Source organism: Lonchura striata, chromosome 6 (genome assembly GCF_046129695.1).
Source record: "Lonchura striata isolate bLonStr1 chromosome 6, bLonStr1.mat, whole genome shotgun sequence".
Taxonomy (NCBI): Eukaryota; Metazoa; Chordata; class Aves; order Passeriformes; family Estrildidae; genus Lonchura; species Lonchura striata.
The window spans coordinates 58,552,793-58,575,539 of record NC_134608.1 but is presented as its reverse complement, the minus strand read 5'-3'; the positions used below and the strand labels follow the sequence as shown (position 1 = coordinate 58,575,539).

Below are 22,747 nucleotides of genomic sequence, written 5' to 3'. Positions count from 1 at the left end.
TATAAAAAGCATCTACACAACTATGCAAAACCCCTGTCTACTTAAATGCACTGCTAGGACTCAACTGTTAAAAAGTAAAAGAAAAAATGGACTAATGGGTTAAAAATGAGGTTTAGGTGCTGAGCTGTTACAAAGAGGAGTTCACTTGGCATTTAGACAGTGTTAAAACGATGTTTTTAATGTGGACGCTAGTGCAGGACCCGGGGATTAAACACAAAGAGACGCAGACAGCTCCCACATGCAGGAAAAGGAGGTTACAGGCACAGCAGCCCCAGCGCTCGCCCATCACCGCGGGGAGGAGGAAGGGACAGGCATAGCAACCACAAGCCCAAAAGCAGAAAAGCGCATACCTTCAGCTTGGAATGAAAATCACGAGATTTCCTTCTGGCAAGAACCTGAATGTGACTAGACACCTGCAGGGTAGGGGAAGGGAGGAAACAAAGGAAAAGCCTGTAACCATGGAGATGAAAAGCCCCCTACAACTGGGCAAGCCAAACGTACCTTAATGGCGGCTTGAATTTCTCGAACTTTCTTTCTTGCTAAGACCTGTATGTGACTAGACACCTACATTGTTCAGGTTTATAGGGGAAAAAAAAAACAACAAACAAAAGAAAAACAAAAAGCAAATCAAATTTTAAATGTCTATTTTTTTCTTAAAAAAAAAAAAAAGAAAAAAAAAATTTTCTGAGGGGAGGAAGTTATTTGCATCTTCAGTAAGCTCTGCTGTTAAAGATACCACATTCCCAGCCAGATACCAAGCTCTTAGCACCAAGGCTTAACAATAGAGGTCAAGTCACTGCAGTGACTTGATTAAAGAAATAAAAAAAAGGAGAAAGGAAAAAAAAGTATAACCCACCAGCTTGCGCATCCAGCTACAAGAGAGAAGACACAGCTCACAGCTGGACGCAGCCCACGTGCTTTGGTACTTCTCCCATCCATGCCCAAGCCTTGAGCTCTCATGTGGGGAGCCCAAAGGATTTCCACCCCATCTGCTGGGGATGCAGATGCCCACTCAGACCATTTGCCACTAGGCTTGAGACGTAACTTGGCACCAAGAAATTTTATCCATTATTTATTGCGCTCTGCAGCTCCAGTGAAGAGATTCAGGCTGCATTTTGAGTCCACTGAAATGCTTTAAATTCTGGCACAAACGATAAAATACTGGCACAACAAAGGTCCCTGAACTCCTGCTGGTTTCCTTAGTAATCTCAGCATCAAGTCTGCCCACAAAACATTTGTGTAACTGGGGACCAGCAACTTGACATCAGCTTGAGTGATGCCCAGGTCTAGCCCCCAGTGGTTTTGCTCAGAAATTTGCGCAAACCCAGTCCTACACTACACCAGTTACTGGTCAGATGTTGCTGCCTGTGCTGTGAAAGGTCTGGGCACAAATGCACATTCCTGTTTACCCAGGGAAAAACTGAAATCCATGCTGCTGCTGCTGAGGGTTTTAATGATGCTGCCCAGCATCACTTGGTGGCAGTCAGCATCCTTCAGCCTTCTGTGTGAAGGTTTAAAACCTAAAGTGATGGCAAAAACCACTAAAGGGAAATCTCTGAGTCTTGTTTGACCCAGGATATAACACATCAGGTGGTGCACATTTTTCCTACAGTAGTTACAATTCCTGTCTAGGAAAGAACAAAGCAAAAGAAAAGGAGAAACAATGATTTCCTCCTCTGTAAGACTACTTTGTGACAATAGTACCAAAAAGCCTTTATTTTAGTAGGGAAGCAAACCATGATGCATCAATGAGCACAGTCCCTGAAGGCCACCTTCGAGAAGCAGCTCAGGAACCAGTTTGCAGTAATTCAGAGTTATACTGCTGCTTACTGAGCGATTTTGCAAACACCTAGACTGAGTTTTCACACATTCATTTGCTTTGCTTTCAGTGGAATATTAGTGGTGTTAAATATACAAAAAGAACAATCGTAACATTTAATCGCTCAGTTAGAACTCCACAAATCAACTTTTGTAAGCACTCAATTTAAAGTGATTTATGCATCACTACAGAGGGATGTACAAGTATGGAGGCAGAGATTGCCACCCATCACAGCCCTCCTGCTTTCTTGGTACATGCTGGCCAAGGATCTAACCCCAAGCTCTGCATTTTGACTCCCGAGGAAACTTTATGATCCCAGCATAACTTCCAACTCCTGGAGCTCCCCTGGGCAAGGCAGGACAGAACTGGGGACTCTGCCTTCAGTTTGTGACTTCTTTGCCAGCTCCTTCTCCATGTTCTCCTCCTTTCTGATGCTTTTTCCATCCCTCGCACACATGCTTTCTTCCTGACTGCCAAGGGACACCACCCAGGGTAAAACAGCACCCAAAGTCCTTCAAATCCCAGCTTTGTGTGCAGCTTTGTTGAGCCAGTGCCACCTTTCTCTGCACTGCAGGACATGCACAGCATGCACATGGGCAAGCCTCTGCCTGCCCTTTGTCACACACGTGCAGGGCCAGGAGGGGAATCTCACACCTGGCGTTAAAGCAAGGGACTTCTGCCATTTGTGGAGTGTTTTTAAACAGTGCAGTAACCACTGCATAAACTACACACAAACTGTGCTTTCTGCAAGGCTGCTGATTGCTGTGAATGTAATGAATTAAAGGATTTAGTAATATGAGATGAATTAATGGTTATGTGGTAATCATCTGAAAAAAAACTTAAAGCAGCTTTGAAGTTTATTCAGACTCTTGCATGAATGAAAACCTACCATGGTCAAAGACCAGGAGCCTGAAGGCTCTTGGGGAAATTTTAAAATTAATTTTATGTCCTGTAACAACTACTGGCCATAAGCTGAGAGCACAACTATGATTAGTTCATTTTTATATATTTACTTCTCATATCCAAGAATCATAATCTCTATTATAACGCTAAATTCTCTTAACTTTTAAGAAGTGCCATTATTTGCCATCTCAAAATAATAATTATATTATAATATTATATAGACAAATTAGTCACAATGTTTTACAGTTTTGCTTCAACTTTTGAAATTTTTTTTTATGAAATGGGGGGGATGATATCTTCATTTACAGACAGATTAATAAAAAATGAATCTTCACACCACCACAACATAAACCCCGGAGTTTTAAATATTCTCTAAACAGTGTGTATTTAATCTGAATAGTGAAGTCAATACATCATCCCATCAGAGCTGAAGCACAGACAGCCACTGCAGCCAAAAATGCCAGGTTTTGTCATTCATTGACATGCATACTTCCCCACTGGGTTATTTTACCTGCTTCCTGGTCCGTGTCTTCCCTGTTCTAAGTTTGATGTATCTGGCTATCAATTCATTCCTACCTGAAACAAAGAAAAATTCATGGTAAGGGACAAGCAACATCACACCCAGGAACGCCATCAAAATACCACATTTGAACACGAGCTCCACACATATCAGGTTTGTTTTCCTGGCAAACAATTTGCCAGCATTTCTCATTGTTCACCAGTTTTTCTCTCCATCTCCTCTTCCATTTTTGCATGTGCCACAGGACCTGTGCAGAGCAGCACGAGTTCAGTGCCTGCCCACCAAAGTCCCGCAGCAGTTTACAGGCAGAGGGGCACCTCCTTGGCCAGCAGCAGTGCCCAGCATCATCTCTCACTGGAGAACCTCCCATCCTGGGGCTCACACAAGGTCTGGGCTCCTCTGGTTTTGCTTCCAGCTGCTCCAGGTGTTTGTTGTTCCCCTGGACTCCTCTGGGGAGGAGTGGCTGCTCTTGAGAAGGTAGTGTGCTACCTGAGCCTAAGTGCCAATCACCCAGATGTGCCAGCTTCTCTCCAAGCTTTAATTCTGCAAGGAGAACAGCAAAACCTGTCCTTCCTGCCAGAAAGGCTCCTCCAGAGATGGAAATCATTGTCCCAGGCCAGCAGGTTATCAATCAATCACACCCTTAACTCTGCTCGCAGTGCTGATGTTCCTGTGGGAGCAGGGCCCATGAACACGGTGGTTTGTTATTCACAGCTCTGTTTCTCTTGGAAATGTGAAATACTTCCAAGTCTCTAAAATGGCTATTTGACTCTTCTTCAGTCACACACTATGCTACCTAATGCAAACTAACATTTTCTAACCAAATAATTTCCTTCCTAAATATTGCTGACACGGAAGATAACACAAGTTTTATGTGGTGTCCTGTTTATTTTCACTTCAAATTATGTTTCTTCTCTATGGGTTGTAATAACTTAAATATACTTGTTCAACAAGTTCTAAGTTACAGAGCTATTTGCATTCAGCACCGGGAAAAAGTAGCCCGTGTGTAGAAAATGAGAAAACTGATTTAGCAGTGAGCTGAAAATGGGGAGGTTAAGAAAATAGCTTGTCACCCACCAAGCTATTTTGAAGTGGATGAGTACATAGCCAGGGAATGCAGAAAATTATTTTATCAGCCAGAGCTTCAAACCCTTACAGCTTTAATATTGTGGGGGAGAGACGGGAAAGTTTTGAAGTAGCCTGCATATGTTTGAAGTGCAATTTGTTGACTCAAAGACAGAACACATTTAGTCAAACTAGACTTTTTCTTCAGTCTCCCCTGTGAGCCTTATTTTGTATCAAATGCCTCATGGTTCCTGTCTCATGTTTGCTGAATGGGTACCAAAACATGAAATATTAACGTGCTTCAGAGCAGAGCTGCTTTTTTGTTTTGGTCTGGACTGTGTGCCACGTTTCCCTGGTTTGTAACTCTCCAGCAGGTCTCTTCAGGACAAACTTCAAGAGGTAAATTTTGCGTGAGCAAACAGTTACACAAACCAGCCACATTTCTGCACACAAATGAGGGATTTCCGCATGCAAACGGAGGAGCAGGTAGTTACTCATTTCATGCAAAGGCTGAACACGAGTTCTGCAGCCTGTTGAGCTCACAAAATACTTGCCATTTGAAGTGAACAACTTTGTGGTTTTTGGGGTGAAACCAGGGAATGTTCCACCCCTGTATCCCCCTGGTCTTGTGTCCTTTCTCATATCCCAAACAGAAGCCTGCAAGGGCAGCCCTCTGCGGCCTGGTGAGATGCAGAGATCACCACATTCCTGCAATCACCAGTGTGATAGGTGGTATGGACATTTTCCTATTTCTAAATGCACATTTTGATTTAACTGGGGAATGCCTCCCTCCAGAAAGTACCTGCTTTGCACACGTTTAAGTATGTGCACACATGAATATCCAGAATGGGTTTTTTTGCTGCAACAATATTGTTAGGTTGTTCTGACCAGCAGCTGGTGACTGTGCAAGGTCAGTGATGCTACAAGGTGATGTAAAGGATGTGATGCCATCTCTTGTCCTGCTGTCTGTGCTGCAGAGGTTTCAAATACCTGGGCATAGCACAGGCCACTCCAGCCACCCCTTGCCCATTAAGGCATCCTTATGCAGCCCCAGGCCACAACAGAGGTTCCACAGTTCTCCTCCCAGACAAGACAGCTAAAAAGCTATTTTAAAGGAAAGCTCAGGTTCCCAGGCAGCCATTTGACAGGAAAAGCATCTTTATTAAAACACCAAGCACTGAAAGTCTAGACTGTATGGTTGAGTGCTGTCTCTGGTTGAGCCCCAGTCCACCCATTAAATACTCTGGCTTCACTCACAGGGGGTTTCTGTAGCCATACCCAGCTGGCCAGGGCTATGACTAACAAGATTGCAGTTCTGGCAAGTGACTGCTTCCCTTAAGCTGAAGGCTACCCAGAGCCTAACTCCAGAACAACAGGGTGGAATAATTTGCCTTAACTTGCAGGGAGGAGGAACTCCACAAAGAACCATAAAAAGTGGCTGAGGTAAAAGCCTAAGACATGCTTTCCTTACCATCATGTTTTCAACACAGAAAAGACACACGCATCAGGTTTACCCAGAGCAGGAGATACTGAAGGCTCACTAAATACCTTCCTGGCCACAGCAATCTGAAAAGACATAAATTCTTTCTTGGGCTACCAAAAGCCATAAACACAAACAGAAGCACTGCCTGACATAAACAAGATAGATACCTCCAACTAAAAGTTTACAGCTTTAATGTTATCTAACAAACACTGGTGCTCCTCTTTACCAGCTCTGACAGATAGGGACAGAAATTATCTTATCTCCAGATCAACTGAAGTCCAAAGAGGCTTTTAAAGAAAGGAAAGCTTAATAATACTAAAAACACCCTTTTCTGTTCATGGGAATGAGAAGAGACTGAAACAAAAGGAGGCTCATGGAACTTTACCTGGCCATTAGAAACCTTAGGGTGAAAAATGCTCATTAATAAATAGATCTGTTTTCTCTAGAAGAGCTCAGCTGTGGAAATACTTTCCATACACACCCTTCCTCTGTCTCCTTGTCATATATATCTGGGAAATTGCCTGGCAGAAGAGAAGAGGTCAGATTTATGAACTGTACATTTTCAGCTCTTTTTTCCTGTCATTTGCTGTGACAGTCTACTTTGAATGTTTTGGTTCACATATCAAAGAGAGGCATGTGGAGGTGCCTGGTTAGATAAAACATCTTCACAGCGCAGGAATCTTTTCCAAGGATCTTGCAAAGATCAGGAGAGGACCACAACAAATATTTTACATAGGGTGCTTCTTTCCCCATTAATTCAGGCTTTATCTGTCATGCCCTTCTGTGTTGTCAGTGCAATTGCAAACTATAATTTTCCCTGAACTGATGCTGAGGAAGAGGCACTTTGTGCAAAGGAACATATTTTTCCAATCACAGCATGGGGTAAAAAGCGAGTTCAGCTAGAAAACAGTGCAGATGCTAAAAGCCTGCGAGGCTTTGTGGACAGCCAAAGCTCTCAAAGTTCTACTGTGGCCCCTCCAAGGGCACAGCCGAGTCCCCAGAGCAAACTCCAGCCAAGCCTTGGCACAGAGGCTCCCTCCACCTTCCCAATCCACTGCCCCATCCCTAAGCACCATCACCCTCAACAGGGGAGCGTGTGGTGATCCTGGACACCTCTCGGGCAGCAGGGAGCTGCCACTTCTGTTCCCCTGGCTCCAAACAAGTGGGAGCAGCTGCAAAGTGGGGCAGCTCCCACCTCCTCAGCCTGGGGCAGGCAGTTGTTGCTCTAACAGAGGGCCCTTGTGCAGGGAGCCCTTTGCAAGAACAGCCTAAAGCAGCCAAGCATCAGCCCCCACAAAGGTCTGTGTGAGGCTCCCAGCTTCGCCCTTGATGCTAAGGGTGTGTTTATCCCCAGTTAACCAGCACGGCCCTCAAAAGTGAAAATCCACCCCTGACTGAGGAAGGTGTAAATGGCAACCCCTTCACGGGCCAGGAACGGCACCAGCACCTCTGCAGGGGAGCCACCAGAGCACCACAGGCAACTCTACCAGCACCTGTGGACATGCTCTTGGCCACACCGTGTCCCTTTCCTGTGTCCTGGCCATGGGCATCAGTGCTCAAAGCCAGGCAGCAGGGCAGGGAGCTGGTGCATCACATCTCTGAGCAGCCGTGAGGCCAGCGGCTGTCTTTATTTAGAACATTAACGACACAAATTAAACCTCTGCCCTCCCAGCTCCCAGTCATAGGCACTATCCAAATGGGATAAAAATAGGCCAATGTGGGAAATAAAGTCAGATAGCAGCTTGAAAATGAACAGAAGTTTTCATACTCAGCCACATAATGCGAGTAACAACCGAATAGAAAATCCTATTTTTTTCAGATAATGAAACAATATGAATCTCTTCAAATTCTACAAGACTGTAGCTCAGAACAGGCATTTCCCATCCTGACTGAGAAGTCTGGGGACAGACCTGCACGATTCCATCTCCCAAATCCTTCTCACAGCCATCTTTACACCGTAACAAAGGTTTGTTCAGCCGGTTTTGGCAAACTCCACTTCTGCTTGGCCTGGTGAAAGCACAGTGCTGCCCATGTGCCTGGGGGCCAAAACTGGAGAGCTGGTGGGACTTTTGCTCCATGAGGAAGCAGCTGTGAGTGCCGTCCTGGGACAGTCCCCATTAGCAGCACCCAGCTCTTTGTCTGGCTCCTGAGCACAAGCTGGATGCAGATCCCAGCCCAGGCACGGACACCATCAGTGGGGATGCGATGCTTTGAACCCTTTCCTCATCAGAAAGTGGGCACGGGGCCCTTGGGCAGCAGAGCTCGCAGCCTGTGGGGGAAAAGCTGCTCCTCATGGTGCTCAGCCCCAGCACTTTTCCGCTCTGTTTTGCTGGCAGAATATCCGGCTTTGGGAGATCTCGCCTCAAATTCGGCAGCGGCGCTTTCCAAAGGCGCCTTATAGCTAAACCGGCTAACAAAAAGCCTCTTGTAGATAAAAGAGTTCTGCGAGTCAACAACTGGCTGAGCAGTTTAAACCCCTGAGTAAGGCATCCTCTATTTCAACGTTATAGGCAAATCTAATTTAAGCTTTTAAAAATATTACGGGCAGGTGTTTAAGTGGTGGGCACACTGGGCCGTGCTGGGCTGGAGGGGGCTGGGCGCCGCTTCCCAGGCGGGCAGCATTTTGTTCAGCCAGGCTTTCTGCAGAAGGGCCACGTGATGGAGGCCAAATAAACAGCATCTGGGGATTTTCAATTACAGACCTTCACCCAGCATGCCTGCACTGTAATCTCTACCAGATGAGGCTCAGGCCTCACTATTTTCAATAATTCACACACTGTGTACACATAACATGACAATAAGGGCATTCATGCAACCGCCTGATTCGCACATCAAAGCTCCCAAATGGCCAGCTGTAAGCATGCTTACTGCTGAATAATTCATTCTTTTCACAGGCTTGAAAAAACGCTCAGCGGGAGTTGGCAAGCTTGTGTTCTTTCCTGTGTGGTATGCTAAACTCAAATTTTGAAAGAGGTACAGCCCCAGTAAAAAGAGTCAGAGATACAACTATTTAAATGTGCATATGCGAGCTTTCGGATGGCTGCTCACAGAAAAAAAAAAAAAAAAAAAAAAGAAAGAAAAAAAAAGGAGGAAAAAGCAGCTCTACATTTCCAAGTGGATAGTGGAGATAAGAGGAAATAACCTACATGTCCTCTGAGGCAGGTGGTTAATAGAAATAAAATGATAAAGCTGTTTTCTGGCTGGTAAAATATTTTTAACGCATATTACTCCAGGCTAAAAATCTTGCTATACCTGACACATAATAGTCAACAAGTTCAGCAGACTTGAAATTTCCTCACACTTAGCACACATTATCTAGTAGATGGCAAAGAGCAGTTTTGTTAAGACTAACACACATGAAAAAGGCACAGAAACACCAGAGCTAATTCTGTAACTTCTATTTACTGTTCTCACCAATATGGGTTGAATACTAATTCCTACATGATATTTTAACAACTTCAAACTTGCAGCTGTGTCTCTGAACATTTAGCTTGTAACAAGAGAGAGTGTTCCAGATTTTGTAATACTTTGACTTAACACAACAGAACCATCATTTCTTTAGGAGATGAAAAAAAAGGGAGAAAACAGAAGGGTCTGCTTCATAATATCAAGTTTTCTTGACTGTCAATCAGTGCCTGAACCAGCAGGATCAACTAGTCATGACCTCTCCTTATAGCAAACACATGCTGCTTACCAGCTGTGGGCTGTGTTTTTTACATCCTTTTCTCTATCATTCTGAATGGCTTCCTCCTAATCACAATAATCCCAAAAGTGCTAAAACATATCAATCGTCCTCTAAGCCCTGCCTACAAAAGGCCAGCCGTCCGACCTTTATGGGCTTGTCCAACAGCAGCTGATACTTCATTCAACTACAAATCCAATTTAGCAGTTACAAGAGGTTTAGCATCACTGGAAAAATATTGGTGTTGATCCTGCACTCTTAAGTCAGCAAATATTCCTTTGCCATATTGTTTAGCTTTTTCTGCCATATTTACACTTCTGCTGGATTTCCCTGAGTGACTTTAACAACAGCATTTAACCTCTGAACTGGTAATATTTATAGTTGATCAAAGAGTGATTTTTAAAAATATGTTTACCAGAATTGTAGAAACATAAGCCTATTTGAATTCCAACTGTTATAACTCTGAAAAAATCCCCAGCCAACAACCTTTAAAAGCAAACACAGTCATTTCACTCAAAACCGTAGAGCACAGTTTATGTACCAGTTATGCAGGATGTTATTTATTATAGCCCTTTGGGCAAGTTCATGGCAATTCTCTCACTTATGTATTTTTAATTGCCAAGTGAGCCAAGGCAAACACTCCCTTGAGCCCCCCCTACACTTTTTTTTTTTTTTTTTTTTTTTCTCCCTATTTTTCTGGAGGTCTTTTTGTTGTTGTTTTTTTCCTCTTTCTTTTTCCCTTCTTTAAGCAGCAGTGTCAGAGGGCTGGGGCCCAAGACACAGGCAGGTCTCACAGTCACCAGGGAATGGGTTAGGAGCAAAAAAAAAATTAACTGTGTGTCTTCAACTTGTTGGAGCTTGCTGGGGCTCTGAATCCTTTGGAAGCCAAGGTTTGGCTCAGAATTTAGGTAAGGACCATGCACAGAAGTGGCCACACAAGGACAGGACCAGGAGGGGACAAATACCTCAGGGCTCCTAAAATGGGTTTTAAGGGCTGCCCCAGTGGGCTGTGTGTATGCACACACACAAAAAACTACAATAACCCACTTGAATATTATTATACACAAATTAACTGCTTGCAAGGCACACCCTAACTGGGCTGCCCAGGAGGAGAGAGGAAAGAAAATATCCCAGAAACAAAACAACCTAAATAATCCCTTCAGATGCTAATGAGCGAACAATTACAATGACTCATTTAAGTTATATCATAATGATACTTCCAAAGAAAATAACTTTTTGTGTATTGTATTAAAACCAACAACAATAAAACGATCCCAGATTGAATCAAGACCACAATTTACTTTACACAGCAAAAGGGAAATGACCTAATAGTAGCACAGAAAGATATTCTCCTCATGTCAAGTCTTAATCTTTGGGTTGTATCCCAGCTTCAGTTTTAGAGAAAACAATGAAAAAGACCCATAGACACATCTGGTTCAAAAGTATTCACTGACATTAATGCAATGCATTAGATTCTGTTTGGCAGGTCTTCATGCTGGGAAATATTCCACATAAGCAATGTTTATTAATTTTCTTCTGATTTTTTAAAAACAGAGGCAGAACATATTTCAAAAAGAAAGGAGTGATCCAGAGAGCTCTCTGAATATTCATTAATTAATATTTTGTCAGTGTCACTTGTCTCAACAAAAGAAGGTTTTACTATTTACTCTAAGGCCCATTTAATTAAAATTTATATGCTACAAAAATACATGGTATGGTTTGTTTTTTTTTCCCTAGTAATAATTTTCTACTTACAATAAACTGTATTTTACTGCAATCAAAAATGCATTTCAAAACAAATAGTAATTTTTAGGCTTCAGAATATACAAAGAAATCCCCACAGGAGAAAAAAAAAAAAAATCCTCAAACTTTGACCTTTGCCATATCTCTGGATCAGCTACAGATGTTTAGTAGATTATACAAAAACCTCGATGTCCTTAATCTGACATTGTGGGGCTTTTTCCCCTGCTCTGATAGGAATTGTCAGTAACCTCTCTGCAAAACCCCCGTGTGAATTCCACGTGCAATTCTCGGGCTGTTTTCCGAGGGGGCTGCAGCTTCTCAGGGACAGGAGCAGCTCAAGAAAGGAGCAGACTCTTGCCCAGTGCTGCTGACAGAAAGTCTGATTTGGACAGGAATCCTTCAAACACACAGACAATGGGGCTGGCTGACCTGTCATGCATGATGGATGAGTTAAGGGGATTAAAACCACTATTTGCATGCGAATAGATAAAAATTAGCAAAATAGAATTTCTCAGTAGGTGGCTTCAGTTCTGTTTGTTCTCATAGGCGAAATGAAGTTCATTTTTAAAGGAATTACGACTGTTTAAGTAGCGCTTATTTGCAGAGAAGAAATTCTGGGTGCTGGTTTGTTTCCTATTGTTTATTCTTTAAGAAAGATGCTTTAACTATCACAAAAGTATCCTTTCCTCCACGTGTTTATTATTAGAGCATTACACAACCACAGTGTTCTAACCACTTCAAATGATATTTATACCTTAATGTTTACACATTTCTAAGCTGCATATACCCCAAGAAAGTGGTTTGAGAGTTCAGGAAGAGATAATCAAAAAGATGAAAAAATGACATTAAATTGTGTGTTGATGCTTCAGTGAGGTCCTGAGGACGAGGCTGTGATTCAGGAACCATAAAAGGCAGATGCTTGAATCACTGCATCACAAAAATTCCTTTTGACCAGATTCATATTGCACACAGTGATGGTACTTAAAAGACTCAGAGATGACTGCACAAAGTGGCCTAATGAAAGGCTGGCCTGACAGAACAGCATTGTATTGTTTATACAGCATGTCCACGAGAGAAATCCATACGCACAAACGGGCACACACAGGCAGGCAAGCGGATGTAGGAACTGCAGAAACATCCATGGACCATCCGAGAGCAACCAAGACCTGTCTGTCTGTCAGAGCAGAGCTGTGGATGGAGGTCCTGCTCCTTGCAAGGCTCTCAGAGCCAGGAGCCTCCAGAAAACCCAGCACTTTCTAAAACACACATCCGTGTGCTGCCAAATGCGTTGCTGAACTCTGCCTGTTGTACCAGTGAACTGCAGCCACACCAGGGACACATTCCACCCTGCCCTACAGCAGCACCAACAGAGAGCAAAGCTTTGCAAAAGCAAAGCAAGAAAAGGCACCAAGGAAAGCACATTTCTTCCAGAGATGGCAGTAACCAACAGGTGAAGCCGTGATATACGATTTCTCAGCTCAGCATTTGCTATAAGGAGATTTTTAAGAGAGCAGGTCACTTCTCTCACTCAGTGATGGGGCTCTGGCCACATCCAGAGCTTGTCCAAAACAGGACACTGCCACGTAGTTCCACGCATCCACAGCCAAGAGAACACCTGGTGAGCTGCCTTCATTTTCAGCTCTATGCTGGGATTTCATGCAATTCTTTGCAAAAACTGTTTGTTCAGCTTATGACTTACGTGGTGTTCCTGTGTCTCATGCAGTAAAGATGCTTTATTTTCACAGCAGGTGCAAAGAGGTATTTAAATTTTCATTATGTCCAGGGTATTTGGCCTTGGTTTGTGTTAGATGACAGCTTCTGACACCAGATGGGCCAAGTGGAGAAACAACATATGAAAGAGCTTGGGATACATCCAACACCAACCTTGGTTTCCAAGTTATTTCACAGGCACAAAGTAGCATTTTGTGGAGATTTTATAGCTAACAGTGTCATTCTAGTTACAGTACAATAAACATTTTGCACCAATTACGAACCCACAAGAGAGATCTACAGCATACTTGAGTTACAGGGTAAGTAATTTCTTGCAAACTCAGTCTCAAAACATGTTTAAAATTGAGACTCCTTTAACTTTTTTTTCAGCCTAAAGAAAAACCTGTCCATAGTTCCTTTGAATTGGATCAGCTGCCCATTCCTGCCTTCCTGGAGAACACACTGATGTTCGAGATAAATTGGAGGAGAGCAACATTGCTGCACTTCTGAAGGATTCCCAAGACACCAGTCCAAGGGGAGAAAAAGAAACCTTAATGTCATCATACACTCAGGTATCAGAACACCATAAGCTGTTACAGAACAGAAGACATCACTGCTTATTTTGAGGTTCAGCTAAGAGATACAGTATTGAAAAGGTGAGTAATCAAATAATACTGCACCATCATGCATTTTGTTTAAATTTGGAAGTGTTCCTCATAACCTTCCCATTTGTCAGAGATAAAAATGCCTGCCTGGCCCTCCCTGCCCCTCTGCCCCAGGCTCCAGCATCCCACTGTACATCCCAAGCAGGGTAAAATCCATGCTGCTGATTTCATTATTACTCAAAACCCCCATTCATGCCTTTCAAACTCTGCAGGGTTATATTGGAAAATCATAAGAAAATTTTGCTTTGTGTAGCCACCAAATGTTTTAGAACCCTAATATTTGCAATCTTTGTTACTTTTTTTTTTTTTTTTTTTTTTTTAGTTAAAGTGGTTGCTTTGGTTGATGGGAGGGCTCTTTAAAGAAAAATAATTTAAGGGGTAGGACATGCCAGAGAACAGAAAGAAAAACACAGTTATTTATAATCTTTTTACCACTTATTTGTTTCTATGGTAAATCACTGCTGTCTTTTGCTTCTTAGCTCATGGCTCTACATAACATTTATTCAAAACGTGTACATTTGGAAACCTTTTCTTTGTTTGTTTTGGATAAATGAGTAATGAAGGGCAAACACAGTTTCACACTTAATTCTTAATCCCACTTTCTTTAGGCCTGATGCAGTAGGAGAGAGACTTTACAGGTTGTTTTGTGCCTGGACGTGGGGCTGGAAGAGGAGGCTGGGCTTCCAGCTGCAGCTCTGCCGAGTCCCTGTGCTCCCCTCACAGTTTTGCCTGTTACAGATGTTAGTTCTCGACATATCATGGTGAAAAAGATTCATGAAAGATGCCTGCTCTCCACCCACATCTGTGCTTATCCTATGGAGCAGCCCCAGATAACAGGGGTTTCTACTCCTGACAGCAGCAATGAACATTTCACAAGGAGCAGAAGGGCTTTACTCCTCAGTTCCATCACACTCACAGATTCATTAAGGTTGGAAAAGAGCTCTGAGACCATTAACCCAGCGCTGCCGTGCTCAGCACCAAACCTTGTCCCCAAGTGCCACATCCACGTGCCTTTTGCACATTTCCAGGAGCTCAGGGCTGAGGGCTGGCATTAGGACCAGGATGGGAGCACATGTCTCAGCACAGCCCCCACTTCTGGCAGCTCCAGACACACTGGCAGGAGCCATGAGCAGAGCAGCTTCACACAGCAGAGGAGCAACATTTAAATACACACACACACATCTGGAACTGCAGTCAACATTTATTAATGCAGCTTAGAGATTTCTGCCCCTACCAAGCTCCCAGTTTGCTCATAAGACTTCATCATCTATTTAGTCTAACCTGCTGATACAGTAATCAGTAATCTCCGGTGCATAAAATAATTTCATCTTTCTTCTAATCGTTGGCACTTCATGCATTCTTCTCTCCCCTCTTCCATTGTGCTGTCTCTCTTAATCTATCCCTCCCTCTTCAATGGTAAGGACAAGTACCACCAGTCCTTCCCCTTTCCTGGCTCTTTCCAGGATAACCCTCCATTCCATATGGGATCATCCTGGAAGAGCACTTCCCTTCTGCCTCGCCCATAGTGTGCAGTCTCTACATCACAGCAAGTTTTAGGGGTGTTACTGTCTATATATTTCAGTTGTAAAGGCATTTTCCCTGAGGCAGCTGGCAAATCCATCCCAAGCCTGGCCATCACACCACTATCAATATTTTAACACACACAAGGGTCTTGCTACTAAAAGACAAAGAAATGGGCATTGGGTCAGCCAAAGGAACTCCATCTGACATCAGGCTTAGATAGAACATGTGCACAAAGAGAATAAATTAGTGCTGCAGAGACTTACCAAGACTACTTGAAAGAGTGACACCCCTTTCATCTTTGTGAGATGCATATGAATATGTCAGGACTCACCACTCCAGCCACTAAATTGAGCTATAGACTGCTTTTCTGTAAGGACTGGTGGACATGGTAGTGTTAGGTTAACAGCTGGACTCTGTGACCTTAGGAATCTTTTCTAACCTAATTGATTCAGTGAGTCTATGACATAAGAACAAGAAGTAAAAATATACTTACTTACCTCAGAGGCTCACAAATGTTTATATGAAGCTATTAAAAAGCTGAGATTTAAACCAACACATCCATTTAAAAGAAAATGAAAGGCTGTTTCTGGTACAGCTGATGCAGTTATATGTTTTTTGTTGGGGGAAATTTACAGCCACATTATTGCTGTCAAGGAGGGTAGTGAGCCACAAGGATTTCCAGATGCCATGTGTGAAGTTTCTCATTTCCCCTACCATACTAAAGTACATTATCACCCAAACGCAAACAAGCTTTAAAAAGTGTCTGTCACTAAAACACGTGTGGCCCTCTTTCCTGGACTTCAGAGATTTGGGGCTTTTAACTTCTTTGCTTTCTTTTTAAGCCAGATGGGAGAGGGCAGTGCAGCACTGCCAGTGCTGATCACACTGATGCTGACAGCGATACTTGGGGCTGCACCCAGAGTGAGAGGCACATGCTGCACCTTGTCAGACAGAAACCTGCCTCTGCCAAACAGCAATATTTCACTTGCTGAAAGTCAGGCAAAGGAGGGGAAAAAATGCTGCCACAACATTGCTCAGAGCAGCTGTGAACATGAAAACATTTAGGAGGAACGCAGAAGTCTGCTAGATTTGTGTGGCCAGGCTTTGGCAGTGTGGGGGCTCCAGGGGTGGCTGCTCTGAGGAGCTGGCAGTGGGTTTCTTGCGTCCAGCAGTGACAATGCCAGCCAGGGGAGCTGGCAGTGGGTTTCTTATGTCCAGCAGTGACAATGCCAGCGAGGGGTGGCTGCTCTGAGGAGCTGGCAGTAGGTTTCTCATGGCCAGCAGTGACAATGCCAGCCAGCTGTGGGATGGACATGCCTCTGGCCAAGGCTGGGCCAGGCAGAAATGGTGGCAAAGCCTCCGTGATAACAGATTTAAGAAGGAAAAAAAGAAAGTGATTGCACTGATGTAATTGCAGTCAGACAAGAGCAGAGTGAGATGTGTGAGAGGAGCAGCCCTGCAGACAGCCAGGTCAGTGCAGGAGGTGCTGCAGGCGCTGGGGCTCAGACTCCCCTGCAGCTGAGCCCTGCAGCCCACCTTGGATCCATCTGAGGAGAGCTGCTGCCTGTGAGATGCACTCACACTGGGGAAGTTCCTGCAGACTTGTCTCCTGTGGGAAGGAGCCCATGCTGGAGCAGGGGAAGAATTCTTCTCCCTAAGCAGCTGCAGAAACAACAAGTGATGAAATGACTGTAACTTCCATTCCCTGTTTTCCTGCCCCTCTGAGGATGGGGGTAGAGCTGGGAAGGAGGGAGGGGTGTGGATAAAATGTTTGTAAGACTTTATTTTACTTCTCAGTATTCTGCTCTGGTTTTATTACCAATAAATTCAAGTAATATCTCTAATTAAAGCCTGTTTTGCCCGTGACAGAAATTGGTGAGCAGTCCCTCCCAGTCCTTAATGCCAACTCATAAACTCTCTGTTATATGTGGGAATCCAGAGCTTCCCTCTGCCTGCCCTGGAAGGTCTGGGACCCTGGCAGGGGTCAGGAACCCCCCTGGACAGAGCCCCCAGAGACACTGGCTGTGATCTCTGGCCATGGAAAAGAGTTTTCAATCTTACAGCATGAATTACAAGCTCTGAGTGTTTGGTATCAGTAATAATTAAGTGTGGCATGGGTGCAAAAGTAAAATTTTAGGATCCTAGATTAGGGGTCCAAAGGGGACAAGATGGAGGAAATTGGGAGTGCCTTGTCCTTTTTCTCCTTCTTCATGCCCTCCATGTTTCACTGTGGTGTTGGCATTTTTCTGTTGGTTCAGGCTGGGGACACACTGTCCAACGTAGGTGACAGATATTGGCACGTTCTTGTAAATCCAGCCCAGGGAGTTTCTGGTATTTAATGTTTGTCACATCCCACTGAGGGCAGAGCCCCACACGCTGCCCTGCAGGACAGAGCTGGGCAGGGCAGCAGAACATGTGAGAGATAAACAGAATAAACAACCTGGAAACCAGCACAGACCAATTATGGCTTCTGCTTTGGCAGGGGGCTGAGAGACAGAGACTTTCTACAATCTCAAAATCATCAATAGCTCAGATTCCATCAGTTATATTTTCCCTCCCCTGTTCATCTGCAGAGGTGGGTGATAGACTTTGGTGGGTGCCTGGAATCCAGCCAGGCTCAACCCACCACAAGATAAAAGGAAAGAGATGTTCAAGTTTCTCCTGTACCTATAAACTAAACTTGCCAGACCAGCAGGCAGCTGAGGGACTTGTCCCATTGTATGGACACCTGTGGGCAACTGGGACAGCTGCCTGCACAGGAGACCACCCTCACACCTACAGAGAAGGGAATCCCATGCCAAAAGGACTTCCAAAGGTTTCTGCAAGCCTGAACAGAACAGAACGACCTCTCTCTGGGCTGGCTGGGACTGCTGCACACTGCATGTGAGACTTTCAAGGGGGAATAGGTGCAAATACCTTGCAATCAATCACCTTTCCAGCTCTTACTAGCAGAATGGTAGGAGAATTAAAGCTAGAAAATCTCATCAATGACACTTTGCTGCCAGCTAAAATTGTTTTTAAAAAAAGGAACCACAGAATTTATGCAAAGGTCCAGCACGATGGTGCTGAAAGGATAATAGAGGTGGAAATGTCAGAAGGCTGATGAAATATAGGTGCCACTGATTTGTTCCTCAAAGCAGGTGTTTTGTTACCTGATGTTAACTTGAATCTTTTGCTGAAAATGAAATTTAAACAGGAGATTTCAGAGCAGAGCTGACCCTTCTGTCACATCTTGGAACACACCAGCAACAAGAGGAGAGCACAGTTTTGAATGGTTTTGCTCAAAACAACAAATGAAAAAAAGAAAGAATCATGCATGCTAAAGAATGAAACAAAAATGAAAGAGGGCATGCTGGAATCCCTCACTCCAGCTGGAGAACTTCCCCTCTCCCACAGGGCCATGGGCACCAAGTGGCACCTTTTACTGACATAGGCTCAGCAGATTATCCCCATGCCAATGCCAACCAGAAGCATTGTTTTATGACACAACCTTTGGTCCATCACTTCCAGAAACATCTCCCATGCCTTCACAGTCCTTTCTTATAGTCCTCCCAAAGAGGGTATAAACAACATAAGCTTCAGCTATCAAAAGGACACTCTTAGAAATAGCAAACAAGTTCCTGAAGCCACATTGATCACATGAGATGCTTGGCTTGAAGTTACAACATAGCATTTTCTGAAAGAAATATAAATTTGAGTAACAAAAAGGGTCCCTCAGAAACTCTCACGCTCCACATTAATACTTCAGAAAAATTGAATTTCTGCTACAGCAACTGCTGCAAGTAGCTGAAGGCTCCAGTGCAGAGTGTGCATGTTTGATGGAACAAAAACAGCCAACGCAATTATTTCCAGAAACTTAGGACAATTCAGTATGGACAAATCTCTTTTCAAACCTACACAGGGTGAATAATTTTCTTGCTGATCTGCCTGAGACTTTATGGCACTCACTCACAGAAAAAGAAACACACCCAGAGTGTCTTCTGCACCTGCCAGTGCCTGATACTCCGACCTCGTTAAAAAAACAAATTCACAGACTGGAAACAAAAGTGTATGACAGTGCTTTTAAAACAATCACCCTGGCTTCTCCTTCATCTGTTCATTTCCACTAGATTAATAAAAGACTTAATTAAAATGTAAGTTAAGTTATAAAAGATTTTAAAATCAGTAACTCAGATCTAGCTTTTATTTTCGATTGTAACATCTGCCATTCCAGCAGGATTTTGTTTGCATATTGTCCCATTCTCACCTGGACAAAAGGCTCATTTTCATTCTCCAGAATTAAAAAAAAAATAAGTGAAGATGACAGACATTTCTGTGTGCATAAGTAAGCTGATTCAAGAGTGAACATGACCTAAATATACTTAGCAGCTATAAAAACTGGACCACAAACTTTTATACCTGAATTATTTGCTGATTCTCCAAGCACTGGAAATACTTTGACTTGTGCATCTGAGAAGGTGAATCTCCACAAAAATCAGACCTCAGTCAGTTTTCTTTCTGCATATTCTTAAGTAAGACCCCCCAGAAGAAGACCTCTGGGTCAACTCCTTGTTGAGTTTCTCTCCCATCTGCCTGCCTGCCTGCTTTCAAGAAGTCTCTAAAGGTGTTTCCTAAAGAACATCACCTCTCCAGTGAAATTTAGTAAGGGATTTGCAGAAGTGACTGGGGGAGCAGGCAGGCAGGCACTTGTGGACCACTTTGGAGCTGCAGGGAAAAGAAAAACCCAAGCAAGGGAGTCTTGTTTCTCTGTTGCATTCAAATTTGAATCTGAAGCCCAGCTGCTCATGGCATTTGAACATGAATGCAAACAGTGGGCTCAGAAAATTAATGGCAGCCTTCTAGATCTTCCATCCCTGTGGTAAGCAGTAAAGATCTTAGGAAAAAAACAACAGGGAACAAAGTGGATTAAGAAGTTTTCCTCTTCTAAGCTTGTAGTTTCATGGGTGTGCAGAAACCTGCAATAAAACTCTTTATGCTGGAGACATTAGTGGGCAAAAATAAAAAATTCAGTCCCACTTCCTACATCTGTTCTTTTATATAGCTGATGGTTCATATTCAATCCATACATTTTACTAAACTTGGATTTAAAATAGTTCAGGATTAAGTAGAAATTATTAATATTTTACCATGTCAAATCTTTATGGGTGAAAAGATTTCAGTTGGCAAAATGGTTGACTTTTGCAGTTAAATAAATATTTACCTGGCTTTAGGAATTAGTAAATTGCATTAAGTTATATTAAGTATTATAATTTATTCTAATTTGAGAAGCTTTAAACCAATTGAAATTATATAAATTAGGCAAACAATCCCTGTTCTTAAGCCTCCTTAAAGTCAATTTTAGTATTTAGTATTTGAAAGGCTGAATTGAAGTTGTCTTCAGTGATATCTTAAGGTGTATGTAAAAGGAAAACCTTGATTTTAGATGTAGGTTAATTTTCATTGCTGTCATAAAATACACTTCTTAAAAAGTTATGTTTTCTTTCACATAAATGCCTTGTCTTTTTCCTAAAATGTGGGAAATAAATCCAGCTAGCATTCAATACTGGGCTCAGTTGAAATCATTGGCCTGAAAGTTCAGCATTTCTTTTTACAACATAAAATCCAATACCTCCAATAGCAGATCACATTAAATTTGACTTAACCTGTGGGCAGGCTTCCTTACCCAGAAATAATATCCTTTTGCACAAAATCAGTGTTTTGAAGGATCATAATCTTAATGTGACCTGTGAGAAATACAACACCTCCAGTCTGCCCGAGAAGGTTTCACTTCCAAAGGATGCTCACATCCAACAAGGCAGACACACCCACTGAGCCATGCAGGACTGGTCTCAAGTACAAACACCCAAGGGTTTTTCCACTAACAAAGAAATGACACCACTTCATCTAGGAACAACCTCGTCTGAGTGTAGCTAAGTCAATAAAAACAGAGAAATGGACCCACTTCACAAGAAAAAGGATCGATTCCAGGAAGACTTTCTTCAGTCAAGACTTTCCCATTTTTCCTGTATCAATGCAACACAAATGCAGGTATCAATTCCAAAAAAAAAAAAAAAAAAAAAAAAAAAAACCACCACAAAACCAAAAAAACCATACCAGCATGCTGAAGGCATCTGGGAGAGCAGTAAATTACTAGCAGATTGGAAAGATTGATTTGTGAAGAAGTTACAAGGAAGTGGAGACATTGCAATCAGCATGTACATGGTGTAAAGGCCGAGTTTCCCAGCAATCCCTGAATGCCCTCAATTCCCACTAGAAGGCTGAAATCAGTGGGAGCTCAGGACATTCAACAATTCATAAAAATTAAAGCAGGGCAACGACTGGTTCTATTGTTTGTTCTTGGCAGTACCCACCAAGAGCACGATGCTGAAGGAATGCATGATGGATGTTGTGACAACTTCACAATTTGGAAAGATTTAAGCAAAAAGGGATAGGGCAGTGAAAAGGGGTGTAGGAATGAATGAAGTGATCAAAGCTGATGGTGGCTGGCATTCTTTACTAATACAGCAATCTCTGCATTTTGGGTAGAGACTATTCCCAGAGCAGCTGAGTCTACCTGTTCTTGATATCCTCATTCCCTACAAATCCCCAGAGAAGTGCCTCTCTTCAGAGAGCTGTAATCCAGAGGGGGATGTGGGGAGGTTTGTGGGGCACCTCTGGCATGGCACTGCACTCACGTACCCACTGCTGGTGGAATGAAAGGGGCTGATAAATGGGGTGGGAGAGCAGCACAGAGACTCAGGGGTTCACCTGTGGGCACAAGTGCTGCAGTCTGCAGGGGCAGGGTTGCATAAAGACAGGAGAGGAACTGATTTTTAATTTTTTTGGTGAGAATATACACACAGGAATGATCTTAACAAAACAAAGTTTAAACTTGAAGCAAGAAAATACCTTCCAGATTTAAAACGAGCTCCAAAGAACTTCCCATGTTAAGGCACTAAAAATTAAATCGGCAATATACTGATAGAAATAGAAAATATACTGACAGAAGGAACGCCAATTCCTTCTCCCCGCCCGCACTAGATGTATATTTGATATTTTCTTTCTGTATGACCTAAAAACCTGTAAACAGAGCCCCAGGTGATAGGTACACCATGAACTGTATGATAGGCCTGCAAGACAAATATCGCAGAACCAGTCCAAACAGAACCCCCTACGACACCAGTACTGTTCTTTGCTTCAGCTCACGTGGTTCAGTTTTGGGTAGTCCTCTAATGAGCAGGGAATTTGACTCCATGATCCCTATGGGTCCCTTCCAACTCAATATATTCCCTAACTCCGTGTCTCTTTTCAGCTACACTCCTCTAAACCTCAGCCATGCCCAGCAGATCCTCCTTGCTTATCTTTATGGTTTTCTTACACAAAACAGAGTTAGAAAAGTAGGTGATACATCATTGAATTATTACTCTTAAACGAGAGCTGTGGCTAGCTAGTATTGTTTTGACGTCACTTTTCTTGTTTATCTCACTTTTTCTTACAAATTACACTTTTTATTTGAGCACAGGTTTTGCATTTCTTGGACACCTGGAATGTGTAAAAATAATCCCATACACTATCTCCTTTTCTGGGAGGGAAAAATAAAACAAGAGCTTTCTGTAAATGCAGGGGGCTGCCCTACCTTTAACTTCCTTCAAAC

General features: G+C 43.1%; 1 protein-coding gene across 9 annotated transcripts in view; it reads right to left on the bottom strand.

The window, feature by feature from the left end:
• TEAD1 (TEA domain transcription factor 1) overlaps positions 1-22,747 on the bottom strand; it is a 155,594-nt gene that overhangs the window by 41,847 nt on the left and 91,000 nt on the right. For 4 of the 9 annotated variants that reach the window (XM_021527540.3, XM_021527542.3, XM_021527546.3 and 1 more), the window contains exons 3-4: positions 3,234-3,298; positions 351-413 (exon numbers count right to left, since the gene is read on the bottom strand). In XM_021527540.3, the coding sequence (XP_021383215.1) occupies positions 351-413; positions 3,234-3,298 (128 nt within the window). Of the gene's footprint in view, positions 1-350; positions 414-501; positions 565-3,233; positions 3,299-22,747 lie in introns of all 9 variants that reach the window. The other 5 variants (XM_021527541.3, XM_021527543.3, XM_021527547.3 and 2 more) reach the window with 2 other exon arrangements.